General features: G+C 61.4%; 4 protein-coding genes across 5 annotated transcripts; 1 reads left to right on the plus strand and 3 right to left on the minus strand.

The window, feature by feature from the left end:
• Nucleotides 1–727: 727 nt before the first annotated feature.
• Nucleotides 728–7372, minus strand: ZFYVE19 (zinc finger FYVE-type containing 19). 2 transcript variants are annotated; one of them, XM_029078226.2, is made up of 11 exons: nt 7097–7372; nt 4845–4966; nt 4212–4265; nt 3820–3938; nt 3359–3543; nt 3062–3176; nt 2329–2538; nt 1809–1888; nt 1553–1651; nt 1244–1386; nt 728–1091 (listed from the first exon to the last, which is right to left on the minus strand). In XM_029078226.2, the coding sequence occupies exons 1-11, from the start codon at nt 7148–7150 to the stop codon at nt 1013–1015; spliced, it is 1260 nt and encodes a 419-aa protein (XP_028934059.1). In that variant the 5' UTR covers nt 7151–7372; the 3' UTR covers nt 728–1012. The 2 variants fall into 2 exon arrangements, with proteins under 2 accessions (XP_028934059.1, XP_028934060.1); XM_029078227.2 differs by having other exon boundaries at nt 3359–3501; nt 7097–7369.
• Nucleotides 7373–7430: 58 nt separating this feature from the next.
• Nucleotides 7431–22526, plus strand: DNAJC17 (DnaJ heat shock protein family (Hsp40) member C17). The gene is made up of 11 exons (XM_029077223.2): nt 7431–7556; nt 15229–15298; nt 15549–15607; nt 15969–16056; nt 17920–17999; nt 18131–18227; nt 18465–18508; nt 19090–19167; nt 19502–19582; nt 19755–19874; nt 22336–22526. The coding sequence occupies exons 1-11, from the start codon at nt 7479–7481 to the stop codon at nt 22456–22458; spliced, it is 918 nt and encodes a 305-aa protein (XP_028933056.1). The 5' UTR covers nt 7431–7478; the 3' UTR covers nt 22459–22526.
• Nucleotides 20370–21012, minus strand: C13H15orf62 (chromosome 13 C15orf62 homolog). The gene has a single exon (XM_001516273.3). It carries the CDS (start codon nt 20989–20991, stop codon nt 20395–20397), a length of 597 nt encoding a protein of 198 aa, XP_001516323.2. The 5' UTR covers nt 20992–21012; the 3' UTR covers nt 20370–20394.
• Nucleotides 22527–22678: 152 nt separating the features above from the next.
• On the minus strand, nt 22679–24507 carry GCHFR (GTP cyclohydrolase I feedback regulator). The gene is made up of 3 exons (XM_029077224.2): nt 24407–24507; nt 24028–24122; nt 22679–23136 (listed from the first exon to the last, which is right to left on the minus strand). The coding sequence occupies exons 1-3, from the start codon at nt 24440–24442 to the stop codon at nt 23013–23015; spliced, it is 255 nt and encodes an 84-aa protein (XP_028933057.1). The 5' UTR covers nt 24443–24507; the 3' UTR covers nt 22679–23012.
• Nucleotides 24508–25586: the final 1079 nt, after the last annotated feature.

Consider the following 25586-nt stretch of genomic DNA (forward strand, 5'->3'; position numbering starts at 1 on the left):
AAAGCGCTGTACTAAGTGCATGGGAGAGTACAATATAACATTAAATAGGCACATTCCTTGCCTGGGCAGGGCAGCCCGGGGAGGATGGATACCCAAGGCTACATAGCCTAGCCTCCTCCATGCCCACAAGGCACACGGTGGTATCCAACGGCCACTGTCAGCCCAGTAAGTCCTCCAGCCCCGGCCGAGCCCGGCCAGGTCTAGAGGAAAGGCTAGGTGGCACTTAGCTCAGGGGCTGCTGCCCCGTGCCAGGTGGGCACAAGTCGGGCAGGGCCTCCTGCACACACCCAGACTGAGAGCCGGGGTCAACTGGGCCTGGATCCTCCATCGTGTCAACTCCCCCGTGCAACGGATACCCTCTTACCCACAGCCTGCCCGCATAGGAGACCCTCTCCTCCTGGGGCCCAGAGCCGCTCCTCTGCCCAGGCCTCGAGCCCTCGCCCCCACCTCAGTCCATCGAGGACAGAGTGAGTACGTGACCACCGCTGGTCTTTAAAAGCACCGGCCAGGCATCGGAAGTCCGCCGCATCCTAGTGTGGGTCTCCGCGAACCCCTGACCCCCTTACTTCGGGGGCAAGGTACCCCGCTTCCAGGGGTCCGGGATTACTGGCACTACATCCGAGACCTGGCGGGAGTCTCAGGAGGAGGATACGAGATGCGGGAGGAGAAAACACCGGTCGGCAGCGGACCGTTGCCTGAAAATTCCCCCCGAGAGATGGTTAGGCTATTTGGGGATCAGGGAGAGTGGATGGTGTATTTTATTGGAGCCAGAGAGTCCAGACCAGCTGTAGCCCCGGCCCTGGACTTCTTCCCCACGGCACTTCCTCCTAGGCTGGCTGCCCTCTTCATTCCAGACGTGGAGAAACCGAGGCCCGGAGAATGAGATGGCTTTCTGTGTTGGTGCCCGGAGCCGACAGGTCCGCCTCAGTTTCCAGCCACCGCTTCGTGCCGGGTCGGGCACTCGTCGGCCAGGGCCGGGACTGGGTTTCCTCCTCGGCCGGGCGGCCCTGCCTCAGTCGTCCTGGCCTTCCCGGGGCGCGCGGAAGGCAGTCGTCCTGTGCTCCTTCCGCTCGAAGGCATCGTGGCCCTCCCTTTGGACAAGGAGATGCCAACGGGTAGCAGGGTCCGACCTCTGTCGGGCACCAACCTGGCCAGAAGTATCCCCTCCTCCCCCGGCCCTCCCCCGAGTCCAGAGAGGGCCGCCCACGCGCGCCGGTGTCCTCCCACCCACCCACCCGCTCACCGGAAGCAGCGTGAGCAGTAGAGGTCCCCGGCACAGCCGTGGCAGCGGAGGGTCGCGTCCTCGTTACAGATGCAGCACCAGGGCAGCTCCTCCTCCGTAGGCGTGGCGGGCAAAGTGGGCACGGCGGGCATGGGGGTCGGGCTCTGGGATAACGAGGAGGAAAAGAGGTTGGGGCCGTGGGCTGACCCGGGGGCTGGAGAGGGGGAATTCATTTATTGATTCATTCGATCGTATTTATTGAGCGCTTACTGTGTGCAAAGCACTGGACTAAGAGGGACCTGGCCCCCGCCCCCACCGCTCCTCCCTCACCTGGACCTCTGGCCGGTGGGGCCGGGGCTGGCTGGGGGGCGGCTGCCCGGCGGGGATGTTGAAGCCGCTGGCCTCGTCCAGGGCTGCTTCTTCCGTGAGCTGCGGGAGGGTGGACGAGACGGGGGGGAGGGGAGGCGGGCGTTCCCACCCGAGCCCAGCCGTGCCCCCGAGCGCCCGCCCCCCTCACCGACTCCCTGCTCCTTCTCCTCCCCGGCATTGCCACCCCCTCAGCCCCGGCTTTAGCCCCGACGGCCACCTGCTGCAGCACCCTGCGGATGGCCTCTTCCTCCTCCACGTCCTCATCGCTGTCGGGCAGGTGGTAGTCCTGCAGGGTCACTGGGCCGGGAGGGAAGGGGGCAACGTTGAGGTCCGGCCGACACCGTCGCCCCGGGCCTCCCCCACCCCCAAGAGAAGCAGCGTGGCCTAGTGGATAGAGCCCGGGCCTGGGAGTCAGAAGGACCTGGGTTCTAACTCCGGCTCTGCCACTTGTCCGCTGTGGGACCTTGGGTGGGTCACTTCACTTCTCTGGGCCTCAGTTCCCTCATCTGTAAAATGGAGATTAAGACCGGGAACCCACACGGGACGGGGACCGTGTCCGGCCCGATTTGCTCGTATCCACCCCGGCGCTTAGAACGGTGTCCGGTACCTCGTAAGTGCCGAACAAATACCATAATTAAGAGACCTCTCTGAGGCGGGCGATCCGGGGCAGCCCGGGACCACCCGGGGAGGGTCCCCGCCATCTCCCGTCTCTAGCACGCCACGTCCCCGGTGCCCACCTCGGTCGGGGTCCAGGCCCCGCAGCACAGCCAGGCGCTTGGCCAGGGCGAGGACCCGCTCCTGCCGGGTGTTCTCCTCCCGCAGCTCGGCGGCGGCCTCGGCCAGCAGCCGGCCCTTCTCTTCCTCCAGCTGCCGGGGGCCCGGACCCTCCGGACCCCCGCTCCGGCTGCCCGGGCTGCCCCTGTTCAGGTCGTTCTGGGGGGAGGCGGCTGGAAGAGGCCAGGGCGGGAAGCGGGTTGGGGGCGGGGAGGAAGGGCCCGCGGTTCCGGAGGCGGCAGGAGCGTTTTGGGGGTCTGGGGCCCGTGATGGGGGCAGCAGGACCAAGCCCCCCAGGGCCCCCCATTTCCAGATCGGGGCCAGTCCCTATCGGGGCCCCGCTCCCCTGGTTTGGATGGCTCCTTTCAGGACACGCTGGGAAGCAGCGTGGCCTAGTGGAGAGAGCAAGGGCCTGGGAGTCAGAGGACCTGGGTTCTAGTCCCGGCTCTGCCACTTGCCCACTGTGTGACCCTGGGCAAGTCACTTGGCTTCTCTGGGCCTCTGGAAAATGGGAATGATGTCTGTGAGCCCCAAGTGGGACAACCCAATTACTTGTATCTACCCCAGGGCTTAGAACAGTGCCGGGCACATAGTAAGGGCTTAACAAATACCAGTTATCGTTATTATTAGGACACTGGCCGAGGGAGGTAGGAACGGGAAGGGGGTGGTGGACTTGGGGGCGGAGTGGGGTGTTACCTGCGGGTGGGGTCACCCGTTCGTGGATCTCATCGATGGCCACCTCAGCTGCCAGCTGGGCCAGTAAGTCTTCCGCCTGCTGGGCCTGGGTCCTGGGGTCGGGGGGCTGATGGGCCTGGCACGGGGAGAGGGTACAGGGCGTCGGCCGGGGCAGAGAACGGGGCACCCGAGGATCCACAGCCCAGCACCAGCTCAGGGAAGGGGCAGACCGACGGACGGTGGGTGCTGCCTGCCTTCCCACGGCCCCCCGCCCAGGCCAACCCCCTCCCCGGTGGCGGTCCCGGGCCGGACTCCTACCGGCCGGGGGGCCTCGGTGGGCGGTGGATGACCCTGCAATGCCGCCAGACGCTCTTCCATCTCCCGGATGGAGAGCACGGGGCCTCGCGGGGCCTGTAGGGCTGCCAGGCGGGCTTCAATCTCCGCTGGGGAGGGCACGGGCTCTGTGGGGGCACCGGGGCACCGGTCAGGTCCGGAGAGCACCCCTATTCATTCATTCAGTCCAATTTATTGAGGGCTTACTGTGTGTAGACCACTATACTAAGTGCTTGGGAGACTACAAAATAACAATAGACACATTCCCTTCCCACAACAAGTCTGTCTAGAGGGGGTGACAGACATTAATATAAGTTATGGGCATAATAAATAAATTACAGGCCTAATATAATAGTATATTATATATGTATATAATATATTTATATTAATTATAAAATAAATAAATGACGCCTTATTCCCACCCCGCCCCCTCCCCGGTGGCTCACTGGGCCGGCTCTCCTGCCGGAGCCTCTCCAGCCGCTGGGCGATGACCTGGTCCGCGGAGAGTTGGGCTGCAGGCCTGGAGGCTGCCGGACCCCGTCTGGCCTCCAGTTCAGCGACACGTCTGTGGAGGGTTCGGGGAAACCGGCAGTCGGATTTCGGGGGCGGGGGCCCCAGGTCCCCACCTCCCAGGCGACCGGCAAATAGGACCGAGGATGGGAATCCCGACGGGTGTCCCCCAGAGGCCAGGGCCGGAGCGGGCGTTGCCGTGGGTGTCGCAGAGGGCAGCGCTGCCTCCTGGCCCCGTCTCGATCCCTCCCTGGGGTCTAGTCCCCAGAGGTCTGCAGCGGGGAGGGGGGCTGGGGTTTGGGGGTGCCCCTCCCCTGCAGGGACTCACCTCTTGTAGTTCTCAGGGGGGGACCACCTGGCAGCACTGGCCACAGAGGGCCCCCTGCGTGCGGAAACTCAACTTCAGCCCACGCCCCTTTGCCAAGATGGTCTAAGCCACCCTATCCTGGGCCGGGCCCTCCGAGCTCCTGGGCCCGGGCGGCGTTCGAGGCCTGATTCTGAGCCCTCCAACTCAGCCTGGAAGTTGAGTTGGAGCTGCCCTGCTCCATCACCTATCAATCAATCAATGGTATTAAGCCCTTGGGAGAGGACAACAGAGTTGGCAGACACGTTCCCTGCCCACAGGCAGCTTCCGGTCTATCCCTCTGGACCCACTCCCTGGGGGGGGTCAGTCCTTTCCTCTCGTAGATTCCTTTGCTCCAGCCCCCAAGTCCCGCCGGGCCCCAGCTAGGTGACTGGAGTCCATTCGATTGAACGCTCCTTGAGGACAGGATATGTAGTCAGGACAGTGCCCGGTACCCAACAGGGCCCCAGTATGCCACTGATTGATTCTCCGTAGGAAAGGGAGCCGGCCCTGGGCAGGGTGGCACCGTGGGCACCTGCCTCTAGGCGCTGGGATGCAAGAGTACGCCCCCCCCGCCCCCCGCCTCACCCGGATCCCTCCCGGTAGAGGCCCCCTCACCTGGTCAGCAGCTCATGGCAGGGCTTGCACACCTTGTGCTGGGCGTTGCCCGCCCGGGGAACGGCGGCGCTGAAACTGAGGCAGCCGGAGCAGAAGGAGCGTCCGCAGTTCTTACAGCCACACTGCGGGCAGAGCGGGGGCAGGGGGTGCGCTCGCTTTCCATCTCGGGGATCTCCAAGCACTTCTGGGAAGGGTGGGTATCGGAGGGGCCGCCTTTGGCCCAATGTCTCCCAGAGGGTGGAATTCAAACTCGGGAGTTCCGGCTCCCCGGGGGACGTATTTAATCCTAAAGTACTGCCTCTTTCTCTCCTTCCTCCTCCCTCCTTAACTGGCGAACTCTCTTCTCCCGCTACACCACGGCTCCCTGCTCCAAGCCAAGGACCCTCTGACTGTCTTCCCGCTGGGCCAATTCCCCATCTTGGAATGCCTTCCCCATCTCTTTATCATCATCATCATCATCATCATCAAAATTTTTACTGGCATTTGTTAAACGCTTACTATGTGTCAGACACTCTACTAAGCGCTGGGGTGGATACAAGTGAATTGGATTGGACACGGTCCCGGTCCCGTGTGGGGCTCACATTCTCAATGCCCATTTTACAGAGGAGGGAACTGAGGCCCAGACAAGTGACGCGACCAGCCCAAGGTCCCACAGCAGACGTGTGGAGGAGCCGGCAATTAGAACCCAGGTCCTTTTGACTCCCACGCCCGGACTCTATCACTAGATCACGCTCCTTCACATCTCCTCGTGCGTCACTTCTCTTCTCTGTGCCTCAGTTACCCTATCTGTAAAATGGGCATTGAGAATGTGAGCCCCACACGGGACCGGGACTGTGTCCAATCCAATTCACTTGTATCCACCCCAGCGCTTAGTAGAGTGTCTGACACATAGTAAGCGCTTAACAAACCCCATCATTATATTTAAGCGCTTAATAAATACCATTGATTGAAGCAGCGTGGTGTAGTGGATTGAGCACCGACCTGGGAGCTCTACTACTATTAATGATGATGATGGCATTTGTTAAGCGCTTACTATGTGCAAAGCTCTGTTCTAAGCGCTGGGGAGGACACAAGGTGATCAGGTTGTCCCTCGTGGGGTTCCCAGTCTTCCTCCCCATTTTCCAGATGAGGTCACTGAGGCCCAGAGGAGTGAAGTGACTTGCCCAAAGTCACACAGCCGACAAGCGGCCGAATGGGGATTTGAACCCATGACCTCTGACTCCCAAGCCTGGTTTCTTTCCACTGAGCCCTGCTTTGTGGGTTCCATTCCTGCCTCTGCCACCTTTTCCGCTATGTGCCCTTGGGCAAGTCACTTGCCTTCTCTGGGCCTCAGTGACCTCATCTGGAAAATGGGGGTTTGCCGCTGGGAGCCCCACGTGGGACAGGGACTGGGTCCAACCTGATTAGACTGTAAGCCCGTCAATGGGCAGGGACTGTCTCTATCTGTTGCCGATTTGTCCATTCCAAGCGCTTAGTACAGTGGTCTGCCCATAGTAAGCGCTCAATAAATACTATTGAATGATTTGCCCGTGACCAACCCGGTGCCCAGTACAGTGACTGGCACCTTAACAAATAATAATAATAATAATAACGTTGGTATTTGTTAAGCGCTTACTATATGCCAAGCACTGTTCTAAGCGCTGGGGGAAATACCATTATACCATTATGATAATGATGATTGATTGACCTCCCCTCCTCCAGGAAGCCCTCCCGGCTGTCCCGATATTAATAATAATCATGTTGGTATTTGTTAAGCTTTTACTATGTGCCAAGCACTGTTCTAAGCGCTGGGGGAAATACAGGGTCATCAAGTTGTCCCACGGGAGGCTCACCGTCTTCATCCCCATTTGACAGATAAGGGAACTGAGGCCCAGAGAATAATAATGTTGGTATTGGTTAAGCGCTTACTACGTGCGGAGCACTGTTCTAAGCGCTGGGGGAGAGACAGGGTCATCAGGTTGTCCCACGGGAGGCTCCCTGTTAATCCCCATTTTACAGATGAGGTCACTGAGGCCCAGTGAAGTGACTTGCCCACAGTCACACGGCTGGCAGAGCGGGGATTCGAACCCATGACCTCTGACTCCCCAGCCCGGGCTCTTGCCACTGAGCCACGCTGCTTCTCTGAAGTGACTGGTCCCCAGGTGGCAGAGGCGGGATTCGAACCCACGACCTCGGCCTCCCCAGCCCGGGGGTCTTTCCACCGAGCCATCCCTCCCAGGCCCCCGCAGGTGGGCAGGGCTCTGGGCACTTGCCTCCTTCTTGAAGAGGGTGAACTTGGCCGCGCAGCCGTAGCATCTGCTCTCCATGGCGACGGCGACAGGTCGGGCAGGTCCTCGCGTCCCGCCGCCCCCAGCCGTTCTGACAGCGGAGGACTCGGGCGCCGGGGCTGTCCAGCCCGCGCCCCAGAGCCTGTCGGGAAACGTAGTCCATTCCCGCCCTGACGGCCCTCGGACCAACGGCGCCGTCCTCCCGAAAAAGACTACATCTCCCAGCGGGCGCTGCGCCAACCGAGGGGCCGCCCGGCCGGCGCGCGCGGCCTTCTGGGACCTGGGGCGCCCGGCCCGGCCTCCGCGCATGCGCGAGGGCGCTTGGCATGGTGGGAGTTGTAGTCCCCGGGCGGGGGAGGGCCAGGCAATGGCGCTGAGCAAGGAGCTGCTGCAGCTGGACCTCTACGCGCTGCTGGGGGTGGAGGAGAAGGCGGCCGACAAGGAGGTGAGGCCTCCCGTGCCCCCCCCGACCCTGGCCCACCTCCCCCAAGGAAGGCAGCCTCTCTGCTCTCTCTCTGTTGCCCAGTTGTACCTTCCAAGCGCTTAGGACAGTGCTCTGCACACAGGAAGCGCTCAGTACGTACCATTGCATGAATGAATGAAGACCCCCCCCCCAAATGTCCCTTAGCATCAGGGCCTGGACCCTGCCCCCATCCGAGGGGGTCCCTGGGGGTCCAGACAGGGCAGAGCCCAACCACCCCATTCCCAAGGACCCCCACGACCCCCGGGCCTCCCAACCACGATAATAATAATAATAATAATGTTGGTATTTAAGGGCTCTCTCTGTGCCAAGCATTGTCCTAAGCCCTGGGGTGGATACAAGGTCATCAGGTTGTCCCACGTGGGGCTCCCAGTCTTCATCCCCATTTTCCAAAGGAGGGAACTGAGGCCCAGAGAAGGGAAATAATAATAATAATGTTGGTATTTAAGCGCTTACTCCGTGCAGAGCACTGTTCTAAGCGCTGGGGAGATACAGGGTCATCAGGTTGCCCCACGTGAGGCTCCCAGCCTTCATCCCCATTTTACAGATGAGGGAACTGAGGCACAGAGGAAGTGAAGTGACTTGCCCAAGGTCACACAGCTGACAAGTGGCCAGACTAATTGGTTTGTTTTGTTCTCTTTTGGTTGGCTGTCTGCCTCCCCCATTTAGACTGTGTTCCTGTCACTGGGCAGGGATGGTCTCTCTCTGCTGCCGAATTGTACGTTCCAAGCGCTTAGTACGGTGCTCTGCACCTAGTAAGCGCTCAGTGAATAGTATTGAATGAATTGGCAGAGTCAGGATTAGAACCCGCGACCTCTGACTCCCAAGCCCGGTCTCTTTCTATTAAGCCAAGCTCCTTCTCACGATGACCACCCTCCATCCCCACCCAGCGAAGCAGGACCCTCCCACACCCTCTCTAGACCGTGAGCTCATTTAGCGCAAGGATTGTCACTCTTTAATAATGTTGTTAGTATTTGTTAAGCGCTTACTGTGTGCAGAGAGAGCACTGTTCTAAGCGCTGGGGTAGATACAAGGGAATGAGGTTGTCCCATGTGAGGCTTACAGTCTTCACCCCCATTTTACAGATGAGAGAACTGAGGCCCAGAGAAGTGAAGTGACTTGCCCACAGTTATTGCTTTATTGCTGCACTGTACTTTCCCAAGCACTTAGCATAGTGTTCTGCACATAATACGTGGTAATAATAATGATGGTGTTGCTTAAGCGCTTACTTTGTGCCAAGCACTGTTCTTAGTGCAGGGGGTAGATACGTTGTTATCGGGTTGCCCCACGTGGGGTTCACCGTCTTCATTCCCATTTTACAGATGACGTAACTGAGGCCCAGAGAAGTGAAGTGAATTGCCCAAGGTCACACAGCAGACAGGTGGCGGGGCCGGGATTAGTACCCACGACCTCCGACTCCCTAGCCCGTGCTCTTTCCACTAATAATAATGATGACGGCATTTGTTAAGTGCTTACTATGTGCCAAGCACTGTTCTAAGCGCTGGGGGGGATACAAGGTGATCAGGTTGTACCACGTGGGGCTCACAGCCTTAATCCCCATTTTACAGATGAGGGAACTGAGGCCCAGAGAAGTGAAGTGACTTGCCCAAGGTCACACAGCTGACAAGCGGCAGAGCCGGGATTAGAACCCATGACCTCTGACTCCCAAGCCCGGGCTCTTTCCACTAAGTCACGAATGAATGAATGAGTGGGCTCAGAGCCGGGTAGAAGTAGTCCTCTAGACTGTAAGCTTGTTGTGGGCAGGGGATGTGTCTAGTAATTGTTGCATTGTACTCTCCCAAGCGCTTAGTACAGTGCTCTGCAGGGTAAATAAGATTGAATGAATAACTAATAATAATTATAATTATTATTAGTACAAGCAAATCAGGTTGGACCCAGTTTCTGTCCCACATGAGGCTCACAGTCTTAATCCCCGTTTTACAGATGAGTTGACTGAGGCCCAGAGAAGTGCAGTGACTTGCCAAAAGTCACCCAGCAGACAGGTGGCTGAGCTGGGATTCGAACCCACGGCCTTCTGACTCCCAGGCCTGTGCTCTGTCCACTGCACCATGCTGCTTCTCTAGTGAAAGGGGAGCCCAGCACAACCCTGGGTGGAAGGCCTCCACCGCTCCCTAGATTTTTAAAATGATTTATTTTAATGATGTATGTTAAGCATTTACTATGTGCCAGACGCTGTGCTAATCGCTGGGGTAGATGCAAGCTAATCTGGTTGGACACAATCTCTGTCCCCTATGGGACTCCCGGTCTTAATCTCCATTTTACAGATGAGGCACAGAGAAGTGAAGTGACTAGCCCAGGTTCCCACAGCAGCAGACAAGTGGCAGACGCCAGATTAGAACCCAGGTCCTTCTGACTCCCAGGCCTGGGCTCTATCTACTAGGCCACTTTGAGCTCCCCTGGGTGGGGACACCAGACTTTGTGTCACCTCCAGCTTTACCGGCAGAGAAGCAGCGTGGCTCAGTGGAAAGAGCCCGGGCTTGGGAGCCTAGGGGTCATGGGTTCGAATGCCAGCTCCTCCACTTGTCAGCTGGGTGACTGTGGGCGAGTCACTTCACTTCTCTGGGACTCAGTTACCTCATCTTGGGGAATAAGACTGTGAGCCTCATGTGGGACCACCTGATGACCCCGTATCTCCCCCAGCGCTTAGAACGGTGCTCGGCACATAGTAAGCGCTTAACAAATACCAACATTATTATTATTACCAGAGATGCCCGGTCCCTGTGCCCAGGCTGGCTCCTCTGCCCGATTTCCCGCCCCCATCTTCCTCCAGGGGTCTTGCCGGGTCCGAGTTCCTGGGAGGGGGTGGCGAGGGTGGTGCCTGCTCAAGGAGTCGTAACTCCTCCAACGCTCTGTCCACGTCAGACGTGAAGCAGCCTGGAGTAGTGAGGCTCGAGCCCGGGCCCGGGCTCCAGAAGGTCAAGGGTTCTAATCCTGCCTCTGCCACTTGTCTGCTGTGTGACCTTAGTCCCTTCACTTCCCTGGGCCTCAGTTACCTCTTCTGGAAAAGGGGGTTGAGGCTGTGAGCCCCACGTAGGACAAAGGACTGTATCCAACCCGACTGGCTTGTATCCATCCCAGCGTTTAGTATAGTGCCCGGCACCTAGTAAGCGCTTAACAAATACCGTAATTATGATTATAATTACCGGGGGAGGGAGAGGTTGTTCAGCCTTCGGGAAGACGTGACCCTACCCGGAAATGGGGCTGATGGACAGCTCTTGGTCCGATCCGGGCTTTCGGGCATTCAGTCGTACTTATTAAGCGCTTACCCTGTGCAGAGCGCTGCACTAAGCACTTGGGAAAGTATAATCAACAATAAACAGTGACATTCCCTGCCCACAACGAGTCTAGGGCGAGGGGAGATGGACATCAATACAAATAAATAAAATCATAGGCTTTATCCTGTGGGGTCAGACCAGTTGGGAAAGGGGAGGGCAGGGAGTCGGGGTGGCATGTGATCTGTGGGCAAATTCTTTGATTTGACATTTGCTCAGTGGTCGATCCAATAACTCAATCATATTGATTGAGCGCAAAGAAATTTTCCATCCCACCCTCTCCTTCTGCCCCTTGAGAGGTTACAAATTAGAGACGCACCATGGCCGAGTGGCAAGAACCCGGGCATGGGCGTCAGAGGACGGGAGTTCTAATCCTGGCTCCTCTACTTGTCTGCTGTGTGACCTTGGGCAAGTCACTTAATTTCTCCGTGCCTCAGTTACCTCGTCTGTAAAACGGGTATTAAGACTGCGAGCCCCACCTGGGACACCTGATTACCTTGAACCTACCCCAGAGCTTAGAACAGTGCTTAATAAATACCATTATTATTATTATTGTTGTTGTTATCACGGTTATCTGGCTTGTGGTGGAAACTAGTGACTCTGACCCTTTTAAAATGTTCTTCGATACAGGTGATAATAATAATAATTGTGATATTCCTTAAGTGCTCACTATGTGTTAACCTCTGGGGTGGATATTGGGGTGATCAGACACAGTCCTTATTCCACTTGGGGCTCAAAGTCCGCAGGGGAGAGAGAATGGAGAGAGAATGGGCATTTAGTCCCCATGTTACAGATGAGGAAAGTGAGGCACGGAGACGACAAGTCTGTCAGTCAATGGTATTTATTGAGCGCTTGGTTTGTGTAGAGCACTGTACTGAAAGCTTGAGAGAGTAGAGTATTATGATTATTATAACAATAAATAGACATATTCTCTGCCTGCAGTGATCTTAGAGTCCAGAGGAGGGACTTGCCCAAGGTGACATGGCTGGCAAGTGGCAGAATTGGGATTAGAATCCACGTCCCCTGTGCTCTTTCCACTAGGTCTTTCCCCTCTGCTTCTCAGGCCCTGCTCCTTTTTCCCTCAATATTCCATGTTTGGGGCAAAACCCTCCACTCAATCATATTTATTGAGCGTTGACTGCGTGCAGAGCACTGTACTAGCCCTTGGGAGGGGCCAACAGTTGGTAGGCAAGCTTTTTTTTTTAAATGGAATTTGGTAAGCGCTTACCATGTGCCAAGCACTGTTCTAAGCACTGGAGTAGATAGAAGCTAATCAGGGCGGACACAGTCCCTGCCCCGCGTGGGTCTCACAGTCTTAATCCCCGTTTTACAGATGAGGCAACTGAGGTCCAGAGAAGTGAAATGCCTCGCCCGAGGTCACGCAGCAGACAAGTGGTGGAGCCGAATTAGAACCGAGGTCTTCCTGCCTCCCAGGCCCGGGCGGTACACTAGGCCCCAGTGCTCCCCTCCCCACAACGAGCCGATGGTCTAGACGGGGAGACGGACGTTAATATGAATGAATACATTACGGATACGGACGTAAGCGCCGTGGCTCGGCGGAAGATCGGCAGCTGCCGGGCCGTGGCGATTAGCCGCCCGGTGCCCGATGGCACCCCAACCTCTCCGACCTGCCCTGCCCCCGGTGTCCCCGTCCCCCCACCCGCAGCGGACTGGGGCCGTTGGGCCCTTCTGTGGCAAAAAGAGAGGTCAGTGATTTTGGGGAGATCTCGTCCAGAGCCCGGGGCAGCTCCCGGAGTCGAGGTCTGGGCATCCGGGCGCTCCTCATCCGCCCACTTGATCCTCCGCCCTCCTGCCACTCAAACATGCTGTCGAAGCGGTAATTCCGGGCAGAAGTTATTTCCCCAAAACACAGGGCGGCCGCTGGAATGCGGCCTGCCCCTCCCCCGGCCCTCGCCCGCTGGCCTCCCTGCCGAAGGCCCGGTGGAGCGGGGCCCGTTGCCCCGGACGGCGGGAAATACCCGGAGCACCAGTCACTCCGGAAGGCCAGGCCCAAAGCCGGGGATCCAGTTTACGGCCCCGGGAGCCCGTCGGGTCAGCCGGCTGGGAGCGGGACGCGGAGGAGCGGGCTGTCCCGGTCCTGACTCTGCCCTGGTCTGCCCCAGGGACTCTTCAGAGCCTGGGTTGGGGCTGGGGAGTGCCCCCCGTGCCCCCCGTCGCCGTGTCCATCCCCTGTAGGCTGAGGGGGATTGTAAGCTCATTGTGGGCAGGGAACGTGTCTCTCACCTTTTTTAATAATAATAATGTTGGTATTTGTTAAGCACTTACTATGTGCAGAGCACTGTTCTAAGCGCTGGGGTAGATACAGGGGAATGAGGTTGTCCCACGTGAGGCTCACAGTCTTAATCCCCATTTTACAGATGCGGGAACTGAGGCCCAGAGAAGTAAAGTGACTTGCCCACAGTCACACAGCTGACAAGTGGCAGAGCCGGGATTCGAACCCATGACCTCTGACTCCCAAGCCCGGACTCTTTCCACTGAGCCACGCTGCTTCTCTCTTTTCTACTGAACTCTCCCAAGCACTTAGTACAGTAATCTTTGGTGGCATTTAAGTGCTTACTATGGGTCAAGTACTGTACTGAGCGCTGGGGTAGATAGAGGCTAATCGGGTCGGACGCACAGGGGGTTCAGGATCTAAGCAGGAGGGAGAACAGGCGTTGAATTCCCATTTTATAGATGAGGACACTGAGGCCCAGAGAAATCCAGTGACTTGTCCAAGGTCACGCGGCAGACGCGTGGCGGAGCTGGGATTAGAACTCCGGTCCTCTGACTCCCAGGCCCGCACTCTTTCCGCTTCTCACCGTCCACTTTTCCCCCTCAGGGGATCACCTCTCTCAGGCTGATGCTTCCCAAAGTGTCCCGTTCTAAATAAAGGGAGAAACCCTAGTGATTTCAGATCGTTCTCTCCATCACCCTCCATTTTGCTACTGGCCTCTGCAGTTAATACGACCGGGAAGCGATTTTTGAATTGCAGGCGAGATCAGGACTTCACCCAGCACTGCTGAAAACTGAACGGAAGGGAAGCACCATGGAGTAGTGGACAGAGTATGGGGCTGGGAGTCAGAAAGAGCTGGGTTCTAATCCCGGCTTTGCCACCTGTCCGCTGGGTGGCTTTAGGCAAGTCACTTCACTTCTCTGGGCCCCAGTTAAATCATCTGTAAAATGGGGATTAAGACTGTGAGCCCCATGTGGGACAGGGACTGTGTCCAACTCGATTTTCTTGTATCTACCCCAGTGCTTAACAACTAGTAAGTGCTTAACAATTACCCCAATTATTATTATTATCAAATCCCCCAACCCTTCTCTCCCTTCCCTCTCTCTCCCTCTATCCCTTCCCCAACCCCTCCATCTTCTAGTCCTTTTCTTCTCTCCTTTTCTCTCCCCATCCTTTTCTCTCTTCTTTTCCTTTGCTCTCTCTCTCTCCCTCCCCCAACCCCCTCCTTCTCTCCCTTTCCTTGTCTCCTCTTTTTCCCACCCTTCCCTCTCCCTTTCCTTCTCTCCTTCCTTCTGTCTTTCCCACCCAGCTCTGCTCCTAGCCTGCTATATGATCTGGGGCAAGTCACCAACCCCAGCTTCCTCATCCGTAAAATGGCAATAATAACACACGCATCCCCCCACCTCCCAAGGATGTTGTGAGAACAAAATGGAAGGAGAGAGAACCCAGAGGGAAGTGTTTCGGAAAGGCAGTTGGATCTTTTAGTATACTACTAGATCTCTCGATCTCTCAAGTCACCCAGATCCTCTGCCCTGTCTGAGGCCCCAGAGTAGTCAAGTGGTTCTAATCCCGGCTCTGCCACTTGCCTTCTGTGTGACTTTGAAGTCCCTTCACTTCTCTGGGCCTCAGTTTCCTCATCTGGAAAATGGGGATTCATTCATTCAATAGTATTGAGCACTTACTATGTGCAGAGCACTGGACTAAGCGCTTGGAATGGACAATTCGGCAACAGATAGAGACCATCCCTGCCCATCGACGGGCTTAAAGTCTAATCGGACGGACAAAAACAAGACAACTTAATCGCAGACTGTGAGCCCCACGTGGGACCACCTGATAACCTCGTGTCTACCCCGGCGCTTAGAACGGCGCTTGGCACGTAGTAAGAGCTTCATAAAATCCATAATTATTAGCTTCTATCCCAGTACTTAGTACAGTGCTTGGCACAGAGTAAGCACTTAACAAAGACCGTGAAAAAACAAAAAGCAAATACCGCGTCTGTTAGTACCGTTACCCCCCACCCTCCCGGGTTGCCCGTGGTGCCCTGGGGCAGGGCCACGGAAAGGTGGGCGGAGCGTGACCATCTCTCCCCCTCTGGCTGCCGCGTCCCCAGGTGAAGAAGGCCTACAGGCAGAAGGCCCTGACATGCCACCCAGACAAGAACCCCGACAACCCGCAAGCAGGTGAGCCCAGCTTGGGGGTCTTCGGCCCTCTCAGGGGCTGGGGAGGGGTGTCTCTGCTCTCTGCGGGGCCGGGACCGCCCTGCCAGGTGGGAGGGCACAGGAGAAGGCCGGAGCTGGGCCCTGGGTGGCTCCGTTAGCTTCCAGACCCCAAGAGAGCCTGACCCTGGCCGCCTTCTTCCCTCTCCGGCTCCTCGGCCCGTGCTCCGGCCCACCGGGGCTCCTCTCCCCCGCTCCCGGTGCTGCCGTCCAGTCGAGCTCTTCCACCAGCTGTCGCAGGCCTTGGAGGTGCTGACCGACGCCGCCGCCAGGGTGAGTCTTCCCGGCCTCGCTCCCCGGGAGTCCCCGACTCCCACCGGGCCACCCCAACCCCCAAGTCCAAAGCCGGGCGCGAGGGCAGTGCCCGGGTGCCGGTCTGGAGGGCAAAGCAACGGGTGCTGTCTCCCTCCGGGACAGTGCTGCGGCCGTGAGCATCTCTCTCCCTGGGCAGTGGCTCGAGGTGAGAATAGGACACCCTCCCTCCCCCGGTGCCCAGAGGGACAACGAGAGGCCCACCGTGGCACGGGAAACAGGTCTGGGCATAGCCCGCTGGTGCTCGTGGCACTGGGTCCCGCAGAGCCCAGGAGGGCTCTCGTTGGGCCTTTTCTGGCTCAGCCGCTCTGCCTCCCCTCAGGCCGCCTACGACAAGGTCCGCAGAGCCAGGAAGCAGGCGGCGGAGAGGACCCAGAAACTTGACGAGAGGAGGAAGAAAGTCAAGCTCGGTATAGAGGGGGTGGGAGGGCATGAAGGGCCGGGGGAGGGGCGGGAGCGGAGGGCATCTCCGCCACTAATCCCAGCTCGGTCTCTCGGCGGCCGTGTGGCCTTAGGCGGGTCATTTCACTCAGCCGTGCCTCATTTTCCTCACCTGTAAAGTGGGGATGAGGTACCGTTTTCTCTGCTTCCCTAAACTGTGAGCCCTGGGTGGGACAGAGAGTGTGTCTGATAATAATAATAATTATGATATCTGTTAAGCTCTTACTGTGTGCCAAGCACTGTTCTAAGCACTGGGGTAGATATTAGATAATCAGGTTAGACACGGTCCCTGGCCCTCATGGGGCTCACGGTCTCAATCCCCATTTTACAGAGGAGGGACCCGAGGCCCAGAGAAGTGAAGTGACTTGCCCAAAGGTCACCCAGCAGACCAGGGGCAGAGCCTGGATTAGAACCCATGCCCTCCTGACTCCCAGGCCCGGCCTCTATCCACTCCGCCATGCTGCTTCTCTGATCTGACCGTCTCTACCCCGGCGCTTAGCCCGGAGCTTGGCGTATAGTAAGGGCTTAAGAAATTCCATTATTATGATTACGATTGTTATTGTTATTATTACCGGAGCGGGCGGGGGAGGCAGCCGCCACGGGGCTCCACCCTTCCCCCCGTGCAGGTTTGGGGCCGGTTCCGGAGACAGCGGCCGAGAGGCAAGGCTTGGGAGCCGGGAACTCCCGGGGCTCCGGGCCGTGCGCCTCGGGACGGGGCTGAGCCCGAGCACCACGGGCAGGACCGCGGGGGTCCCGGTGGGGGCGGGGGCCGGCCTAGAGACCCGGGCCTTACGTGAGGAAGAGGAGGAGGGGGCGGGGCGGGGGGCGGGGGCAGGTCCCGGCACCAAACCGCAGGATTACCGGTCGGTTGGGCCTCCGCCCGGCGCCGACCCGGCCACACCGGCCACTCGGCTGACACACATGCGCCCGCACGTGCCCCTCGGGCCCGGGGTCAGGGAACTGGTTTGGCGGGGCGCGAGCCCAACCAGCCCAGCCGCCGGAGAAGCAGCGTGGCCCGCTGGATCGAGCAGGGGCCTGGGAGTCGGGAGGTCACGGGTTCTAATCCTGGCACCGCCCCTCATCTGCTGGGTGACCTAGGGCAGGTCACTTCACTTAGCCGGGCCTCTGTCACCTCGTCTGTAAATTGAGGGTGCGGATTTGGGAGCCCCTTTTGGGACAGGGACTGTGTCTTACCTGATTCGCTTGTATCCAGCCCCGCGCTTAGTACAGTGCCTGGCACACAGTAAATGCTTAACAGATACCACAATTATTATCATCATGTCACTTCACTTCTCTGGGCCTCGGTTAGCACATCCGTAAAGTGGGGATGGAGACCGTGAGCCCCACGTAGGACGGGGGCTGTGTCCAACTCAATTTGCCCGTGTCCAGTCCAGAGCTTAGTACGGTGCCCGGCACATGGTAAGCGCTTAACAAATACCATCATTATTATCTTTCTTACTGTAATCCCGGCTCCTCCACTCCTCTGTTGTGGGACCACGGGCAAGTCACTTCACTGGGCCTCAGTTAGCTCATCTGTAAAATGGGGATTAAGACTGTGAGCCCCATGTGGGACAGGAAGCAAGTCCAACCTGATGAGCTCGAATCTACCCCAAAGCTTAGTACAGTGCCCGGCACAGTGACCACTTAAATACCACAATTATTATTATTATTAATGAAGCCCCTGAGGCCCGTAGATTAGGCCGCTGCTGCCCAGCTGGGGCCCCAGAATGAACGGCCAGGCTTAGAGCGGGGGTCCCAGCCGGGCTTGGGTCACACCTCACCGACACGGTTCCCGCCCTGGGACGCCGCCCCCTTCCTTTCTCTCTGTGCAGACCTCGAGGCCCGGGAGCGGCAGGCCCAGGCCCAAGGGAGCGAGGAGGAGACCCGAAACACCAGGACCTTAGAGCAGGAGGTGGGCAGGGCCCGGGGGCGGGGAGGACGTGCGCGCGAGTGTACGTGCGCGGCCGGGGGGCGGAGAGGGGGCCGTCCCCCCAGGCCCGGGGTCCCGCTGACCCGACGCGCGGCCGACGTCGGCCCCCGCAGATCGAGCGGCTGCGAGAGGAAGGGTCCAGGCAGCTGGAGGAGCAGCAGCGGCTGATCCAGGACCAGATCCGCCAGGAGCGTGAGCAGCGGCTCAGGGGTGAGGAGGCGGCCGCCGGCGGAGGTCGGAGGAGGAGCCCCCGGCGCCCAGCCACCCCCGTGTCCCTCTCCCGCCGGGGGCCCCCACCCCAGGTCACCCACGGCGCGTGAGGGAGCCGCTCTGGGGTGCGCCTCAGCTTCTGAACCCTGAGACCGAGCCATCGTGCCGGGGGTGGGGCTGGGGACTGGTGGCGTGAAGCGTCAACCCCCCATCCAACCCAGCTCTCTAACTCTGCAGGGAAACTCGAAACCGGAGAAAGCAAAGGGACCCCAAAGTTGAAGGTGAGGCCGGGGTGTTGGGGGGTGGGGGCGGGAGGGGATCCCTCCTGGTTATGCGCCCCCCCCGCTTTCTTCCCCCTTCCTCAACACGGGGGACAGAGGGGAGGGGGTTCTAACCCTGTGATCTAGTGGAGAGAACATGGGCTTGGGAGTCAGGAGGATCTAATCCCAGCTCTGCCTGCTGTGGGACCTCGGGCAAGTCACCTCTCCGGGCCTCAGTCACCTCATCCGTAAAATGGGGATTAAGATCGTGAGCCCCATTTGGGACAGGGACTGTGTCCGACCAGATTTGCTTGTATCCACCCCAGTGTTTAGGACAATGCCCGGCACAGAGTAAGCGCTAAACAAAGACCGTAATTATTATTATTAGGCTGTGACCGGCCAGCCCCCGGGGAGCCCCTGGGGACATCACAGTTCCCCTGAAGGCTCTGATCAATCGCTCAAGCGTATCGATTACCGCGCTTGGGCGAGGACAGTATAACGGCGTCGGTCTACATATTCCCTGCCCACGACGAGCTTCCGGTCTAGAGGGAGGCCCCCACCCCGAAGGCAGGGACCATGTCAACCCCCCGGGCTCTCCGCAGCTCAAATGGAAGTGCAAGAAGGATGACCACACTCAAGGCGGCTACTCGAAGGACGTCCTCCTGAGGATCTTGGAAAAGGTCCGTCCGGCCTCTGCCCCGGGACCCCCTGTCCCCCTGCCCGCTCTGCCTCTGGTCTGGAGTCTGGATTTGTAGACCCTCCCGAGAGCGGCCCCCTCTCCATCTGTCCCGTCCCTCTGCCTCAGTGGCCCCTCTTGGGGAGGCTGGCCTCCCCCGACCCGCTGTCCCGTCTGCCCGACGGTCTGGCCCACCCGGCTGTCGCTCCCACCCCTCCTCATCCTGCCCCTTCCAGGCCGGGTGCCTTGGGGCCCAGACCAACTCCACTGGGGCAGGGGTAGGGGACTGGCGCGGGGAATCCGGCCCCGACCCCCGCGCCCTCTCCTTGCCCCAACAGTATGGCCAAGTCCTCAACCTGGTCATCTCCAGCAAGAAGACCGGCAGCGCCGTGGTGGAGTTCGCCACCGTCCAGGCCGCGGTGGGTATCGGCGGCCCGGCGGGAGGTCTCAACCGAGCCTCTCGTCACCTCTCTCGGTCCGCGGCCCCCCCCCCCCCCCCGGGTCGGGGGGCGGGCGGGGCCGTCGCGGACCCGCACCGGGCTGGGGGAGTCAACCACGGGACCGTCCCTCTCCCTCCCCAACCTCCGGCAGGCGCTGGCCGTCCGGAACGAAGCGGGGCTGGTGGATAACCCGCTAAAGGTCTCGTGGCTGGAGGGACGGCCGCTGGACCCGCCGGGCAAGGACGGCCACAGCCACGCGCCGCTGCCCCAGGTAGGGCTCACGTCCGCACCCCGTGTCCCCACGCCTCGGGGAGGTGCCGTCGGCCCCTTCCCCCGGCCAGGGCATCTCTTCCTCCTCCTCCTCCTCCTCCTCCTCCACCGGGAGGCTGGGGCCCGGACCCGGACGTCCCCCCGCCAATCCCCCGTCCCCGTCCCGCATCCTCAGGCCTTCACGAGGGCCCTTTTGCCAAGAACATTTATTTAACGTCTCCGCCCCGGCGGCGGGTCCCCGGGGCGAGGCGGGGGCGGCGCGCGGGGCGGGCGCCCCCGTCCCTGCGGGGTCGGCGGTCCGGCCGTCACCCGGGACCGGCCCGCCCGGCGGGCCCCGACGGAGGCGGGGCGTCGTCCGCGGGTCCCGGCCCGTCCGGCGGGCCCCGACCCCTCGGCCCTCCGGCGGGGCCGGCCGCCCCGCGGCGGGTCGAGCGTCCCCGGGGACGGGCCCGGCCGGCCCGGTCCGTCCGGTCGGCCCGGCCGGGGGCGGGGTGTCGTCCGCGGGCCCCGGCCGGTCCGGTTCAGCCGCCGTGCTCGCGGGGGAAGCGCTCCCGCAGCGTCTGTAGCACCTCCTCCAGCAGCGGCAGGCCCAGGTCCAGCCGGAAGGAGAGGAGGGGGTCGTCGAGGTCGGCCGGGGAGGGGTGAGGGTCGGGGGGACGGTGGCGGGGCCGGGCGTCGGTGGGCTTCTCCTCGTCGTCGTCCTCGTCGTCGTCGTCGTCGTCGTCGCGGCGGCGGAGGGGCCCGGCCAGGGAGCGCGCGTTGGGCAGGGTGGCGTCGAAGGCGGGCGGCGGGTCCAGGATGTTGGGACAGCTGCAGCTGTCGCGATAGAGGCGCGGCGGCTTGGGCGGCGGCAGGGGCGCGGGCTCCCCGTCGGGGCGGAGGGGCAGGCGGCGGCCGTCGGGGCCTCGGCCCCGGAGCTCTCGGGTGACCTCTCGGTCGCTGTACTCCTGGTGGTGGCCGCCCGGCTCCCCGGCCCGGCCGAGGGGACCTCCGTCCCGCCTCCGGCCCGGCCCCCGCAGCCCCCACCACGGCCCCGACGGCGGCCCCGGGGCCCGGCCCAGGCTCAGCCGCTTCCACAGCGTCGCCGACCGCAGCGACCCCCGCCGCCACGGCTCCATCGCCCCGCACCTCTCCTCCTCCTCCTCCTCCTCCTCCTCCTCCTCCGGGGCGCCCTCCGGGACCGGCCGGGCCGCCAGGCGAGGGATGGAGGAGGGCGCGGGGCGGAGTGCGGGGGCGGCCTCGGGCCCGGCCGGGTTTTGTCGGGGCGCTGACGCGGGCGGCAACCCCGGAACCGGGGCGCGGGATTGGGTCGCGGCCCCGCGGGACCCGCCCGTCCCGGACACGCCCACGGCCGGGGAGGGGCCTTGCTCGGGGCCGCCCCGCCCCCCGGGTTGGAGCCCCCTCCCCCTCCCCAACTCTCCTACCCCTTTTTCCCCCTCTCCCGCCCTCTTCTCTCCTCCTCTCTCCCTCTGTCCTCTCTCCCCTCCTCTCTCCCCCTGTCCCCTCTCCCTCCCTCTGTCCCCTCTCTCTCCCATCCTCTCCCTCTCTTCTCCCCTGTCTCTTCCTCCCTCTCCCCCCTTCCCTCCCTCCCGGTCACCCACCCGCCACCGGAGTTTCTTTCTCTTTCTCACTCTCTCTTTTTCTCTCTCTTTCACACCCACCGCTGGAGTTTCTTTTTTTCCTGTCACACCCGCCGCTGGAATTGCTTTATTTTTCCCTTGCTTTCCTTCTCTCTCACCCCCATCACACCCCCACTGCCGGGGTTTCTTTCTCTCTCTTTCTGTCTTTCACCCATCCCACACCCACCCGCCGGCAGAGTCTGTCTCTCTGCGGCCCCCCTCGGGATTGTGTGTGTCTCTCTCTCACACACAGACCCAGGTGTGTACATCTCTCCACGGTGCACACACACAGACACACCTGCGCTGTTTCCGCTCTCACACATCCCCACCCAGCCAGGAGCGCTGTGCCCCGGGCCCCGTGCCCGGGTGAGGGGCAGGGCGGGCCGGGTGAATCACCCCACCTCCCCTCCACCCCAACAACCTCCGGTCCTCGGGCGAGGCGGGGCGGGAGGGGACCGTCCCTCGAGTGTCCGGCCTGGCCCGGGCTGACGGCGAGGCCGCCGCACGCGCCCCGTGGGAGGGTGGCGAGAGGGGCGATCCCGTCGGGCGAGGGGCGGACCGGGCGGAGGGACGAGGTCTCTTCTTTCCCGGACCTGCTCCCCGAACCCGCCCCCGCTACGGGCGGCCTGCAGCCAGGGCGGGCAGCCCGGTCAGGTGGTCGTTTGTTCTGGTCCTTGTCTCGTGGGTAGCCCTGAGAAGACTCCTTCCTCCGGGGTAGGTCTGGGGGGCTGCCGCTTGCCCCCCGTGCCCTCCCGGCCGGCTCTGCTGACTTCCGGGATGTCCGAGCTCCTCGGCCTCTGGGCCGGCGGGGCCTCGACCTCTGCCCGCACGTTCTCCCCGCAGGGCTCGGTGGTGTCGGAACGGGACTACGAGAGTCTCGTCATGATGCGTTTGCGCCAGGCGGCCGAGCGGCAGCAGCTGATCGCCCAGATGCAGCGGGAGGACGAGGAAGCCCTGCCCACGTAGCCGGGCTCGACCCCCCGACCCCCCAGCCCCCTCGGTTAACGCCGCCATTAAAACGCTTTTTCTAAGAGGCAAGTCGTGGCGGGGATTGGGCAGCGACCGCGAGCCGGGTCGGGGGGCGGTTCTCCCCCGAGAAGCCCTCCGGGGTCGGGAACTTGCCCCTGCTCCGAGTCTCCCCCGCCCGGGCCGGGGGCCGCGCCCGCTGTCAGAGAGGAGGAGTCCCTGATGTCACCACGACTCTTTATTGACCGGAAGTCTGGACAGGTCCGGGGCTGGTCACAATTTGCACGGGGCCTGGGCTTTAGGGGCCAGACCCCCTCCCCACCCCCCCTCTTTCCTTGGCCCCAGCTGGCACCGCCTCAGCCGCCCCCCTCGCCTGGGACAGCCATCTGGACATCAGGAGCCAGCAGTGGGTGAGGAGGAGGAGGAAGAGGGCCCGGGAGAGGAAGGGGGGGGCTCCCGAGGGATGAGGTGGGCGACTCCAGGTCGGGGAAGGCCGTTACTGTGACTTCGGGGGAGGCCCAGACTGCTCCCCCGTGGCGGTGGGGGACGGGGGGCTATTCCTTGTGCAGACACCACACCAGAGTCTGGCCCACCCCCGTCATGCCGACCACACGGAAGCCCTGACCCTCCAACTTGTCCAGGACCACACGGGGCGGGTCGTTGACATAGTACTCCCAGCTGCGGAGAAAGAGGGCAGTGAGGGAGAACCCAGGGAGGTGGCGGTCCTGGAGAGCCCCCGGGGACCACCCCTTTCTTGGCCACAACCCCCACGGGGATGGGTTTCGGCGGGGACGGAGCTGAGCAAGGGGACCTCGGGGCTAATGGTGGGGTAGGGGTGAGGGGGGACACGGGAGAGGCAAGGTTCTTGGGCCTCGGAGGTGGGCGACTCTGTCCAGACCTCTGCCTGGCAGACCTCGGCCGACAGCCTGGGCACCCGCTTCCAGGGCCGGCACCGCCTCTTCTGCCACGCTTTCGGCCGACCGGGGAGGTGTGGGTTTCGCGCACCCGGCCCTCAGGGGAAGGAGGGGAGACGGGGAGGGACCCCAGCCCCGTTCCCGCGAGGGGGGAAGAGGGGGCGGGGGTGATGTGGGCCCGCTGGCTGACCGACCGACCCAGCCCTTGCCCAGCGGGGCCCAGCGTGGAGCTAGACCTCTAATCTGCGGGCAGCCCTGCGGCCCCAACTGCCTTGATTAGAGGGAATCGGGCAGTCGCCCCCGGGGGCTGAGCGAGCAGGTGACACCGGGTCTGTGCCAGCAACCGGGCTCAGGTGCCCGGCCGCAGCTGGGACCGATGGGTCCGTGCCCGGGGCTGCCCTGCCCCCGCCCCACCTCTGTCCTCCTGCTACCCCGGCCTAGCCGGGGGCGGGGGTGGCTCTGTTGGATCTCCTGCCTTTGCCTTCCTTGGGTGCCAAGCAGGGGGTTGGGCAGAGCGTGGCCCGGCGAGGGGGGCAAAACTCAGAAGCCGGGAGGGTCGGGGTGGGAGAGAACGGGAGAAGTGAGGGCCGGGAAGAGAGGGGTCAGGGGTCAGGTGAGGGTCTGGGCCGGGGTCCCCAACGCCGCCCGCGCTTACAAGTGGTTCCCAAGTGTGTTCCTCTTGATGGCTCCCAGGCACAGCATCAGCTGGGGGTCCGACTGCTCGTCCCCCACCATCGTGGGACCCACCTCCTGCCGGGGGGAGACCGGGGCCGCCGCTCAGCCCGGGATGCCGCCCCCTCCCCCGCCTCCCACCCCCTCGGGGCGGGCGGGCAGGAAAGACCGGGTCCCGGGACCCGTCCCCTGCCCGTCCCCTCCGGCTCCCCTTTCATCTCCCCCTCGCCACCCGGGCCGGGACGCTAATTATCCCGGCCGGCTCGGGGCCAGGGCGGGGTCGGGGGTCCCCGGCCGGAGGGGCGTCAGTCGGGTGGCGGGGGGTCCCTCCCCTGGGTGTCCCCCCCCCCCGCGTCCCTCACCATGCGGGTCTGGGTGCTGATGAGCAGGTACGGCATGGTCCCGGGCTCCGGACGCTCGGACCCCCCACTCGCCCCCGGCTCGTCCCGCCCCCGCACGCCCACCCTCCTCCAGCCAGTCCCGCTCCCGGGCTCCGGTCCGGTCCTGTCCTGTCCTGCCCGGAGGCGGCGCCGGGCGGCGGGGCCAATGGACGGGAGGCCCGCCCCGGGACTCCACCGATCAGAGCCCCGTCCGTCTGGTCACGTGGCCGGAGCATTCAGCAAGTAGGACCTTCCCACGCCCCGCCCCCCTTCGGCCCGTCCCGGGAATCAGAACGGTGGCGTCTCTTAAGCGCTCACTCTCTGCCAAGCGCCCTTCTCAGCGCTGGGGAGGATCCCAGGTCATCGGCTGGTCCCCCGTGGCGCTCCCCGTCTTCCTCTCCGTCGGACAGATGAGGGGAGTGAGGCACAGAGAAGTTAATGCTAATGATGATGTTGGTATTTGTGAAGCGCTTACTACGTGCCGAGCACCGTGCTAAGCGTTGGGGAGGATGCAAGGTCATCAGGTTGTCCCCCGTGGGGCTCCCCGTCTTCCTCCCCCTTGGGCAGATGAGGGAACTGAGGCACAGAGAAGTTAATAATAATGATGTTGGTATTTGTGAAGCGCTTACTACGTGCCGAGCACCGTTCTAAGCGTTGGGGAGGATACAAGTGATCAGGTTGTCCCACGTGGGGCTCACGGTCTTCATCCCCCTTAGACACATGAGGGAACTGAGGCACAGAGAAGTTAATAATGATGTTGGTATTTGTGAAGCGCTTACTACGTGCCGAGCACCGTTCTAAGCGTTGGGGAGGATACAAGTGATCAGGTTGTCCCACGTGGGGCTCATGGTCTTCATCCCCATTTTCCAGATGAGGTCACTGAGGCACAGAGACGTTAATAATAATAATAATGGTATTTTTGAAGCGCCTATTGTGTACCAAGCACCGTTCTAAGTGCTGGAGAGGATAGAGGGTGATCAGGTTGTCCCAAGGGGGGCTTACAGTCTTCATCCCCATTTTCCAGATGAAGTGACTGAGACACAGAGAGGTTAATAGTAATAATAATAATAACGTTGGTATCTGTGAAGCGCTTACCGTGTGCCGAGCACCGTTCTAAGCGCTGGAGAGACTACAGGGTGATCAGGTTGTCCCACATGAGGCT

The sequence above is a fragment of the Ornithorhynchus anatinus genome, chromosome 13, assembly GCF_004115215.2.
Source record: "Ornithorhynchus anatinus isolate Pmale09 chromosome 13, mOrnAna1.pri.v4, whole genome shotgun sequence".
Taxonomy (NCBI): Eukaryota; Metazoa; Chordata; class Mammalia; order Monotremata; family Ornithorhynchidae; genus Ornithorhynchus; species Ornithorhynchus anatinus.

Excerpts from the sequence above, each read along its gene's own strand:
- ZFYVE19 (XM_029078226.2), bottom strand. The coding sequence starts at position 7,150 with ATGGAGAGCAGATGCTACGGCTGCGCGGCCAAGTTCACCCTCTTCAAG. Across the intron at positions 1,387-1,552 it reads CCCACCGGCCAGAGGTCCAG|AGCCCGACCCCCATGCCCGC; the intron begins GTGAGGGAGGAG and ends TCGTTATCCCAG. Across the intron at positions 1,092-1,243 it reads TACTGCTCACGCTGCTTCCG|GGAGGGCCACGATGCCTTCG; the intron begins GTGAGCGGGTGG and ends CCTTGTCCAAAG.
- DNAJC17 (XM_029077223.2), top strand. The coding sequence starts at position 7,479 with ATGGCGCTGAGCAAGGAGCTGCTGCAGCTGGACCTCTACGCGCTGCTG. Across the intron at positions 7,557-15,228 it reads AGAAGGCGGCCGACAAGGAG|GTGAAGAAGGCCTACAGGCA; the intron begins GTGAGGCCTCCC and ends CCGCGTCCCCAG. Across the intron at positions 16,057-17,919 it reads GAGGAAGAAAGTCAAGCTCG|ACCTCGAGGCCCGGGAGCGG; the intron begins GTATAGAGGGGG and ends CTCTCTGTGCAG.
- C13H15orf62 (XM_001516273.3), bottom strand. The coding sequence starts at position 20,991 with ATGGAGCCGTGGCGGCGGGGGTCGCTGCGGTCGGCGACGCTGTGGAAG.
- GCHFR (XM_029077224.2), bottom strand. The coding sequence starts at position 24,442 with ATGCCGTACCTGCTCATCAGCACCCAGACCCGCATG. Across the intron at positions 24,123-24,406 it reads TCAGCACCCAGACCCGCATG|GAGGTGGGTCCCACGATGGT; the intron begins GTGAGGGACGCG and ends TCCCCCCGGCAG. Across the intron at positions 23,137-24,027 it reads AACACACTTGGGAACCACTT|CTGGGAGTACTATGTCAACG; the intron begins GTAAGCGCGGGC and ends CTTTCTCCGCAG.